An 11,188-nucleotide genomic window follows, 5' to 3' on the forward strand; every position below is an offset into this window, starting at 1 on the left:
AGTTAGGTAAAAAAATAGAATGAATTTAATAGTTAAATCATTGTTCTTGTACTTGCTCTTAAAGAAAAAATGTGGGTATGGTAAAGCAAGTTAAAATTTGTTACCTTCAATTCAAATAATTGACTTGCAATACTGAAAGCTAACTTGAGTTGCAGCTTACAATAAAGCCCCAATGGCCTCAACTGCTAACTTGAGTTGCAGCTTACAAGCAACACATAAAAAAAAAAAAAAAAAAACAAGACAACATAATTTATAATGCCAATAGCCACCATGCCATGAACATAAAATCCAATCCTCCCCGTTCTTGGCTGATATGCCTTAGCAAGACATTTACGAAAATCGATATCTTTCGCCTGAAGGATTGATCGATTAACTTGACTACGTCCCCCAAAAAATCCGTGGTTAATGCAATTGATACATAATGAACCTGTCATGCTCTAGTCCAAAGCTTCAGACGCAGTGTAATAGCTCGAATCACAATCACGTTTTACGACCACTGCAATTCTGGCACGCGCTTCACATCATTCTTTGGAAACAGTGACTGCAAATTCACCACAAAGAGTCACCGTATGCAGAAAATTGCATTGTTCGTTTCAAGACACAAACACCACACTACAACCGCATAACAAGTTCAGCTAAAATAAGCACCTACAAATTTCTGTAAATACTGCAATAAAAAATAATCAGAGAAGTATAATTTGTGTTTTTTTTATTATGGTAAGATCATAGTTTAGGATTACAGAAAGTGATTTTAATTACTAAGCTTCGAATCTTGAACTTGTTGGATATCATCCCATCAAAACGAATGTACAAACCAATTCCATAACAGAGTAAAACTCTGGAATTTTAATTACAAAAGTTGAAGTTCAATCTCTGATAATCTTAAATACACAGAGAAAATAGCTTCAAGTTTTAGCCCAAACTGACGTAGCAATCAAGTCAAATGTTTTGTTTAATCACAGCAAATCAAATCCCTAATCACATCCTAAAATACAACAAAGGAAAGCATCTAATCATATCCTTAAAATACAGCAACCTATTCTTAGGAAAGTACATATCTACCAGATATTTGACAGCTATGCTTGACAAAATGGTTGTACCATGAAACCTACCCTTCACTTTGAAGTTCCAACTAAACCAAAATCATTTGGATTTTTTTTCCAACTGTTTATGTTGGGTTCCTCTGTGGGGTAAACATCAATCTAGCTTGAGAATGAACACTGTGATAGGGTTGGCATTGAAAATAACATCCACGCTCCATGTCTTCAGTCAACGAGTTTTGAGATAAGAGCATCTCTGCCAAATTCTGCATGCATTTATTTAATCCATTGATAAATCAGGGGAACAGAAAGCCATGAGGATACCAATAATCAGAATGAGTCAAAAGTGATTTACCCAAGATCATATGCTTCCTCTCAAGGGCCAAAATCCAGAAAGCAAAGCTGGACGGGATACACTCTGTTGACAAGTTGCAGTACAGCTTCAATATCTCAGTTCAACCACAATATAAAGAAATCATTCAGTAGAAGAAATTCAACATCTTAAAAGCTTACTTCTTACAAACATCTGTCATTTATTCCCTCATCTGCTTTCCTTACATCCATCATTCCCATCTTTATTCCCTTCACATTGCCAAATTCAAAATTAATGGCACATCAATAAATGTGGATTTTGCATTGATTCACAACCTTCACCTTAACACCAGTAATTTTGTGGGAACTTCATTTGTTGGTGAGAAAGAAGATATCAAAACCACCCATAATCTGCAACTTCAATTCCAGTAGAGTATTGAACCTCTGTCCGGCTTGACTTTCATCCAAGTTTTATGGAATCTACAGATCACAGTCATAAAATTCAAAATAATAAAACATAGCAAATAGATTATATATAGGGAATAGTTGGTAGATTCACCTTAGCTAACATGAATATAAATCAGAAATCATGAACTGAAAACATATTTATATATATTTACTAACGTTTCAAGGAAATATGAAACATAAATCAATGGGTGAATGAATCATTGAAGTAGAATGCAGATAGTATTGAGATACAATATGATTAAATCTCTACTTACTGCCCATTGCTTGAGCACCAATGGTAGAACCTAAATAATTTAAGCTGAATGATGTCCACCACCGATCCTATGAATCAAAACCAACCAAGAACAAGTCCATTGCCAAAAAGAATTCAAGTATGACTCTTAATATCTCTTCACTGCAATGCTCAAACAACATGAGAGGCAGTAACATACAAAGAAATTTCAACCCAAACTGATATGACAATCAAAATCCAAGGTAAGAAGCTATCAACTCCAATGGCTCTACCATGGAACTAACCCAATCTAGCTTGAGAATGAAAACTGCCGAAGGTTGCATCTAGATCCACGTGTTCATCCCACAAGTTTTGCGATCTCTTGCAAATTCTGGATTTATATAATCCCATTGATAAATATGGGAAAAAATGGTCAGGATGCTGAAAATCATTATAAGAAACTAAAATCATGATAATAAGTCAAAGTCAAAGGTAACTTACTTCTTCACTAAGACTGAATTGCCAGAACCCAGAAAGGGCCTCAAAAGATTACTTTGAAGTTGTGTTCACATATCTGTTGACAACTTGCATTGTCACCAAATATCAGTTCAAACACTTGTATAAAGTAAACATTCAGCAAAACAAATTGAAGCTCTTACAGTTTAGGTGCTCCTCCTTATATGGCTGAAGCTCTAATTCAGCAGTGGCACAAATAACCAATCTTTCTAATGAATCTAGATACCATTGAAGGAAAATTCAGCAAGTATTGACATACCAGATGACACCAATGCTGGAAACTAAACAATGAAGCTGAATCGAGTTCACCACTGGTCCTATGAATTAAAAAATCCAACCAATAACAAGTCAACTGTCAATAAGTATTAAGTATGAATTTTAAGAACACAGACACAACAGGGGAATGAAGATGAGAAAATAATAATAATAAGCAACAATCACAAACTTTTGAACAAATTTCCAATTTTTATGTTCATAAATTATGCTTTTAATATTAACAATGTAGAACTCGAAGGTTTCAATAGGGTAAAGCACCTTCTAAAATACAAGTAATTTATAAAGCAGAGCAAGTTAGATTCATCCTGGTCGGTTTTAATTAATTAAAGCACTTCATTTGCTGTCATTAATTTATAAGCTGAAAATTTACTATTAACAATTGTGGAAACAAAAGTATGGCAAAATGAAAAATGGAATAAAAAAACTGAAAAATGTATGATAATATGAAAAAAAGAGATGAAAATGAAACCCCTACCTATGCATTTGGATGACATAATTGAGAAGTTGAAACTCCTCAAAAGCAGAGCCAAAGATGGAAAGAAATACAAACTATTTCAATCTTCAAAGTCCTCCATCCCCTTCTTCACCATCATGGCTAAAGCTTCTTTTGTTCCCAGCAAGTCTCCTTTCAGTAGCATCTGTATCACTCTTTGCATCCATGTAAAATACATGAACACCACATCTCTCCACCTTAATATAGTCAACTCCTTCAAGGTCTTCGCAATGTCTGATACAGAATTCAAATGTTGCCTCCTCATAACCATGTACTTCTTTGGCTCAGGATTATCCATCAAAAGTATCATACTTCTGAACTTTTCACAAACACCACCACCATTGCCACCACCGGAGGCTCTAAGTTGGTACTCACAAATATATGCAAGAGTTCCAAGCCAAACGCAGTGAGTGAGATCAACCACAACGCAGATAGCAAAAACCAAAAATCTATTGCCACTACCCCCATTCGGGGCCATCTTAAAACATAAGGAAGAATTCATGCTCTAAAACTTGAACTTATTTGCTGAAGTTTTTTTTCCTGGGAAACAACAAATCAAACTTGGAACTTTATCAGCATAGTATTTCCAATCAGATCTCGCTGCCTCAATATTATCAATTGACTCTTGATTCAAGTTGAAGAAATTACAGAATAGCATGCGAAACACATCATCATCATTATCATCATCAAATTGATATAAATTTTGACATGCAAAGGATACTTTTTCTAATGATATGCAATCAAGTACACCCCAGTATTGCAGATATGGTGGAAGCTCTGAGAGTAAATTGAGGCTCTTGCAACCATCCATCCACATATCCCTAGGGGTTGTAGGCCTCAAGCTTGGTGAGGGCACACCTTTTACCCTTGTTCCACTTATGTCCTCCAGGTAACCCAAAGCTATGATGCATGCACACAGGCACGCAATACGGACCGATACAGACACGATCATCTACTTTTCCTGCTTCTCTAACGTGTCTGTTTTTAGACACCCGTGTCGTGACCGGTCCGATCTCATTTTTTTTTTTGACATATTCCAGCATGTCCCCTACATATCCAGGTGTGTCTGACGAGTGTCCTTTTCGGACACACCTTCGATACCGGGAGGAGGGATGAGCCGTGTTCATGCTTCCTAGACCCAAAGTTTGGAAAGAAGAGGATACTTCTTGGATTAGAGTCCCATGGAATTCTTGGAAATTCTGGAAATTCGACCATTGGGCAACCACTAAGATCCAGATAACGAAGAGATTCCAACTTGATCGATACAGTTTTGACTGCAGAGCCACTCATATCTAAGTCCTGAAGATTACATAGTGAGTCCGAAGGCAATGACACTTCTTCAATTTGAGTGCCAGATAAGTTTAATTCTATTAAGCTTCTTGGGATTTCTGGAAATTTGATCATTGGGCACTTACTAAGATTCAGTTTACGAAGGGATTCCAACTTGATCGATACATCTTTTACCTTTGAGCCCCTCATATTTAAATTCCGAAGATTACATAGGGAGTCGAAAGGCAAGGACACTTTTTCAATTTGAGTGCCAGATAAGTTTAATTCTGTTAAGCTTCCGGGGATTTCTGGAAATTGAATCATTGGGCAATCACTAAGGTCCAATTGACGAAGGGATTCCAACTTGATCGATACGTTTTTTACCCTTGAGCTCCTCATATTTAAATTCCGAAGATTACATAGGGAGTCGAAAGGCAAGGACACTTCTTCAATTTGAGTTCCAGATAAGTTTAATTCTGTTAAGCTTCCTGGGATTTCGGGAAATTGAATCATTGGGCAATCACTAAGATCCAATTGACGAAGGGATTCCAACTTGATCGATACGTTTTTTACCCTTGAGCTCCTCATATTTAAATTCCGAAGATTATATAGGGAGTCGAAAGGCAAGGACACTTCTTCAATTTGAGTGCCAGATAAGTTTAATTCTGTTAAGCTTCTTGGGATTTCTGGAAATTTGATCATTGGGCAATCACTAAGATCCAATTGATGAAGGAATTCCAACTTTGAAATATTGATCGATACATTTTTTACCTTTGACTTGCGCAATGACAATCTCTGTAGTTTGTGGAGAAGCTCAATTGAATCGGGCACTTCTTTTATTTTTGTGCTTGATAAATTCAAACGACAAAAGTGACTTGGGACCTGAGGAAACTTCTTGAGACTATAACATCCGTTAAGGCGAAGATTATACTGATGAAGAGATGCCAAATGATTGAGGCAAGGAAGTTCAACCAAACTTTCACATTTATAGCAACCAAGGAATTCAAGGTTGATGGCTCCTAATAAACTAGGAATCTTCCTTAAATTCTCACAATATGAAATGTCAATTTTCCTTAAATTAACAAGATCCTGTGCAGAAAAAATAACTATATTACTTTTAAGCATCATCTACTTACTTTAGGTAGTAAAAAAATGAAAATGAAATAAATTATAATACTAAGAAAAATAAAAATTTGCATATGATGTATTACAATTAATAGATCAAATAATGTCACTTATTTAAATAAAATAAAATATTTTTATATTTATTTTTAAAAAAATTAAATAAGATACCATAAGAATATTTGATACATCAAATTATAATTTTTTTTTTGTTCAAAGAAAGTATGAAAGTACATACCATATGATCATCTTCATTCCCAAGTTGAACCAAACTTCTACATTTAAAGCAATTAAGGAGTTCAAGGTTGATGGCTCCTGAAAGATTAGGCATCTTCCTTAAATTCTTGCAATTTGAAACGTTAATTTCCCTTAAATTAACAAGGTCCTGTGCAAAAGAAAGAATAATTATATTACTTTTAAGCATCATCTACTTACTTTAGGCAATAAAAATTGAAAAATGAAAAAAATAATTATAATACTAAGAAAAAGAAAAGAAAATATTTTATATTTATTTTTAAAAAAATTTAAATAAAATGTCTTCGTATGAATATTTCATACATCAAATTATATAAATCCTTTTTTCTTCAAAGAAGGTATAAAAGCACATACCATAAGATTATTTTCGTCCCAAAATTGAACCAAACTTTCACAGTTAGAGCAATGAAGGAGTTCAAGGTTGATGGCTCCTGAAAGATTAGGTATCTTCCTTAAATTTTTGCAATTTGAAACGTTAATTTCCCTCAAATTAACAAGGTCCTGTATAGAATAATATTTGTATTACTTTTATGAAATGAAAAGAAAATAAATATTTATAATACTAAGATAATAAAAATTTATATTTGATGTATTCAATGTGAAAATTCACCCACAATTAATAGATTAAATGATGTCACTTTTTTTTATATAAACTAAAAAATATTTCATGTTTATTTTTAAAGAACTTTAAATAAGATGTCATCATATGATTATTTGATATATCAAATTATAAATTGTTTTTCCATAAAAAAATTTAGATGAAGAAATATAAAAGCACGTACCATATGATCATCTTCATTCCAAAGTTTTTCCATCTTGCCATCTCGTAATTTCAACACGATAAGATTCTTTGAATTAAAACTTGATAAAGATTTGAAGGGGAAATAATCCCAACAAAGATACCTTAGCTTATTAGGAAGAGATACACTATCAACTTGGTTTGCAAGTAGCTTCGGGTTCCAATCCTCTTTCTCAATCTCAGGTTTATAGAAGTAAATATATCTAAGATTAAACATGTTCTCAAAAACAGATGGACATAACTGCAGCTTATCAATTTGAGACATGTCTAACTTTATTCCTTCAATTGATACAGTCCCCTAATCATGAAAAACAATTTATCAAGTATCAGTATGTATAGATATAAAAGTGTTCAATTTTATTTTTCTTTTTTTAAAAGCAACCCATTAAATACTTAACCAACCCAATAAACACTTGAGTAGATCCCATGTTATACCCTAACACACTTGTCATTATTTGTATGTTAAGTAAACAAATATTTTATTTTTTGAAATAATAATTAAAATGATTATCATTTCATACAATGTAAATACAAACAATTAAACTTTTAACATATTAAAATATATAATTAATTGAATTTATATATTTACAAGATATCAAATATAAGTTTTAATTAAATAACAAAAAAATAAAAAAATAATGGAAGCGGATTGAGTTTTAGCTCGATTGACATGGAGTTTAAGTGCGCTAAAGTGCACTATCATCCTATGTAATGGTTGAAGAGGGGCTATAAGTAATTTTAGCCATTGTATCAAAAAGAGCAGATATGATCAGTACCTATAATGAGATTGTTAAAAAAGACAACGAAAAATAATGTAAATACAATTTGCGCTTACTTGATTAAATCTGAGCACTTGATCCACGTCTTTAGGAAACCATAACCTGCTGCACTTTCCCGGGTTTTCTTTACATTTTTGGCGAACAATGTCTTTGCCAATCTCTTCAAGCATATCATGCATAGAAATGTGATAACCATCTATACTATCAAGTAAGCACTTGTCGACTAAGTTTCTTATTCCACACATTGCACCCATATAATAATTACTTAGAATTTTTTCTACAATATCCATTTTTTCCCCTTTAAAAAAGCATGCTACGTCAAGAAATATATTCTTCTCTAGCTCACCCAACCCATCTAAGCTACTCTTCAAAATCTGTGAAATTTTTGGTTCGACATATTGCTTTAGTTTATCCACTTCGCTCTCCCACTCGTTTTTAGACTTTGTATATAGATTAGAACCCAAAACTTTAAGAGCAAGTGGACTACCTTGAGCATATTCTACAAACTTGCATGATAGATCTTGAAAATCAACAACAGGATTCAACAACTTAAATGCAAATGTAGAAAAAAGTTGAAGAGAATCGTTCTTATTCAACTTCTTTACCTCATGTATGTGGTTAGCTCTTCCATTTCTAAGTACTTGTCTATCTCTAGATGTTACAATAATTTTACTTCCAGGACCAAAATATTTAACACCCATAAAATCTATTTGGTCTGGGTCACTAACATCATCAAGGACAAGAAGTACTATTATATTATTCAGCCTGTCTTGGTAAGGGTAGCTTATAGAAGGGGTGTCAATACAAATTTCTTTTTCGTCTAGTAGTTTGGAAAGAAGTTCATTTCGTAAAGACTCATCCCCCTGTTTTTTTATTTTCTCACTAACATCTTTAAGAAACAAACGACATTCAAACTTTGGAGAGACTTCCTCAAATACAGCATTAGCAAGGGTAGTTTTGCCAATACCACCCATTCCCCAAAATCCTATTACACGGATGTCCGCTTGCTCAATCAACCCCAAAAGCATCTTTTTTTGATCATCTATTCCGACCAATTTTTCAGAAGTGATTCTAGGCGCACTTTTCATCAATTTTCTTGTAACATCATCAACTATATCCTGGATATACTCGGTTTCAGATCTATCAGAGAATCAAAAAGTAAGTATAATTATATATGAAATCTAAAACAAAGATAAGTCAAATATAAGAAGATGAGAAAAATATAGTTACTTGTTGTCTTGTATATGAATTCCTTTCAATTTCCCGACCTTAGCGAAGGCATCTGTCCATCGTTTCACTTCATCTGTGGGCCTCTTTGATTCATGGTCTTCAAAGGATGTTTTGAAACTCCCACCAAGGTTCCGCACGTTGGAAGGATCGACATGGTAAAAGATGGGAAGAACAATATGTCCTTCAGAGCGATTACGGTCCATGATGTCAGAAACTTCAGCTAAGCATGATTTCGAAGAAGCATAGTCTTTAGATAAAACGATGATTGAGAGATTTGAGGCTGCAATTCCTTGCGAAAGTGCTGGTGAAAGTTGCTCCCCTATTTCCAGTGTATCTTCATCGAAGAAGACATTCAGTGCCTTGTCTTTCAAAGCTTTGAGCAGATGAGCGGTGAAGTTAAAGCGGGTCTCACCTCTGAAGCTCAAGAAAACTTGATGCTTCGTTGAACAAGAAGATGAAGAAGAAGCCATGAAAGTGTGGTTGGTTTAATTAGGACTGATTTTACCGCTTTGTTTACAAGTAGTTACTAAATGCTTTCAACCCTTGTTATTTCAGCCCTTGTGTGATAGTTAGTAAGCCTTGACTGTGTTATGCTGGGGTTTGGTGATTGGTTTGTAATCTCAAAGTCACAAATTTGTGATGCAAATAATGTGTTTTTTTATTGACTAAATTAGTTGGGATTATTATAAATATAAAGAGTATTGTCTAGTTTGCTTGCTTGACTACCCTTCCTCTTTTTTTAATGTACATTTGATTCCAAGAAGAAAGGTTTAGAAAAACAGAGAAATATAAAAACAATCCGAAGGTTGCGTACTCAATTATTCTTCTCTATTTTTTTTTCTCAATCAATTTCAGGAATTTTATTAATAAGGAAGATCACATACTCATGCTAAGTTAACCAATTAAGACCAACCAATAACTTGTCAACTACCAATTAAAACATCAATTATTTTGAAAATGTGAAAATATCCAACTTTTTTTCCTAAGTTAATATCTAAATTCTTTTTTTTTATCAAAAGTCGTATTTCCCTGTTACTTATTTTACATCAAAATGTTATATCTGATAAAAAATTTCTACCAATAATAAATCGTCACATCGTATAAACATAAAAAAATATTTTTTTAGTTATTTTTTTCTTTTACATTATTTCTCTCTCTATTTTGTTTCTATTTTTTCTCTTTTCTTATCCTTTATAATGTCTAGCAATATCAATGCTCAAAATGTTTTTTTTATCATTTTCATTCCACAGTTGTTCCATGTCACTAGATTGGAGATTGAGTTAGAGAATTTGCATAATTGCCATGTTAAATTCATTAGCAATATAGGCTCGCCCTACGGTTGTTTGAGTGCAGCCGCTCAGGGTTCAAGGTTGAAAGGAGCTCAAAAAATATTTTTTTTTTAACTTTTAATGTGAAAAAAATGTAGGCTAAAATAAATTAATTAAATGTTTAGAACTTTCAATTTTTCACCATAAATGTTTCATCTCCTAAGACCTCAATAATTTTTCAGCTTTTATCGTATTACATTTTATAATTTTTCTTAAAATAAGACCCCAATTTATTGTTTCACCTACCTGGAGTTCAAAACATGTCAAGAACAAGCATGTGAAACAATGTTTTGCATTTTTCAACCTCAAAATTTGAATATTGAATTTGGACAGTGAAGAATATATGTTAGAGCATGGATTTTTGGAGAATTTAGAAGCTAAATAAAGCCTCACGCTTAGCTAGTTCATACAATTACTTTTTAAAGGTATAATTAGTCTGTCAAAAGTTTTCTACTAAATTAAGCATTCACAAATTGTCTAACATGTGGTTTATCCTCAATTAATCTTCTTCTATAGTCAACATCCATAATTGAATTACGAGGTATGTTATTATTTTAGAAAGATTATTCATACAGAAATTTCATTTCTTGGAAATAATAATTCATTACAAGTACCATAACCCTTACGTGTATCACTTTTATTTACAAGGAAAAGCTCATAGTAGAAAAGTTATATATAATCATACCAAATTGATTTTACTCCATTTTTATATTTTTTTAATAATTGTTTTGTCACCTAAATTTTATCACTTGTTAAAGAAATAAAATACAGTGGTAAGATAAGAGGATTTGTGGGTACGGATCATGTCGCACAAGTAGAATCCGCATAGAACTACGCTTCTTCTATTTTACATTGATTAGAATATGATTTTTCAATATTGTTTAAATAGATGTAGTCGAAATTTCTCTCCTATCATTCAGTTTTCAACACAGTTTTCAACATTAGTGAATTTTTCCTCTTCTGCCTATGATTTTTCCCTGAAAAGGTTTCCAGTAAAATCTCTATGTTTTGTTTTTCTTTTCTTATTGCTTTGTAATTATTATTTTTTTGTCATTATCGACATCTAACAATAACAAAAAAAAAAAAACAG

The 11,188-nt window shown here is 32.8% G+C and overlaps 1 protein-coding gene across 16 annotated transcripts; it reads right to left on the reverse strand.

The window, feature by feature from the left end:
* Positions 1-245: 245 nt before the first annotated feature.
* Positions 246-9,357, reverse strand: LOC107934935 (disease resistance protein RPV1). 16 transcript variants are annotated; one of them, XR_005919928.1, is made up of 14 exons: positions 8,771-9,355; positions 7,597-8,680; positions 6,745-7,059; positions 6,317-6,463; positions 5,946-6,092; positions 3,299-5,674; positions 2,691-2,864; positions 2,533-2,605; positions 2,337-2,422; positions 2,075-2,214; positions 1,695-1,832; positions 1,554-1,622; positions 1,396-1,458; positions 689-1,306 (listed from the first exon to the last, which is right to left on the reverse strand). XR_005919928.1 is itself a non-coding variant. In XM_041103643.1 (7 exons), the coding sequence occupies exons 1-7, from the start codon at positions 9,238-9,240 to the stop codon at positions 5,254-5,256; spliced, it is 2,499 nt and encodes an 832-aa protein (XP_040959577.1). In that variant the 5' UTR covers positions 9,241-9,356; the 3' UTR covers positions 5,013-5,253. The 16 variants fall into 16 exon arrangements, 1 of the variants encoding a protein (XP_040959577.1); XR_005919922.1 differs by adding an exon at positions 246-541 and having other exon boundaries at positions 1,113-1,306; positions 2,075-2,422; positions 2,533-2,864; XR_005919921.1 differs by having other exon boundaries at positions 2,075-2,422.
* Between the last annotated feature and the right edge of the window lie 1,831 nt (positions 9,358-11,188).

The sequence above is a fragment of the Gossypium hirsutum genome, chromosome D10 (assembly GCF_007990345.1).
Source record: "Gossypium hirsutum isolate 1008001.06 chromosome D10, Gossypium_hirsutum_v2.1, whole genome shotgun sequence".
Lineage (NCBI taxonomy): Eukaryota > Viridiplantae > Streptophyta > Magnoliopsida > Malvales > Malvaceae > Gossypium > Gossypium hirsutum.

Bases quoted from the DNA above. Each gene is read 5' to 3' on its own strand.
- LOC107934935 (XM_041103643.1), bottom strand. From the start codon at position 9,240: ATGGCTTCTTCTTCATCTTCTTGTTCAACGAAGCATCAAGTTTTCTTG. The intron at 6,464-6,744 runs GTACGTGCTTTT...TATTCTATACAG, and splicing joins GGAATGAAGATGATCATATG to GACCTTGTTAATTTGAGGGA. The intron at 6,093-6,316 runs GTATGTGCTTTT...TCTTTTGCACAG, and splicing joins GGGACGAAAATAATCTTATG to GACCTTGTTAATTTAAGGGA.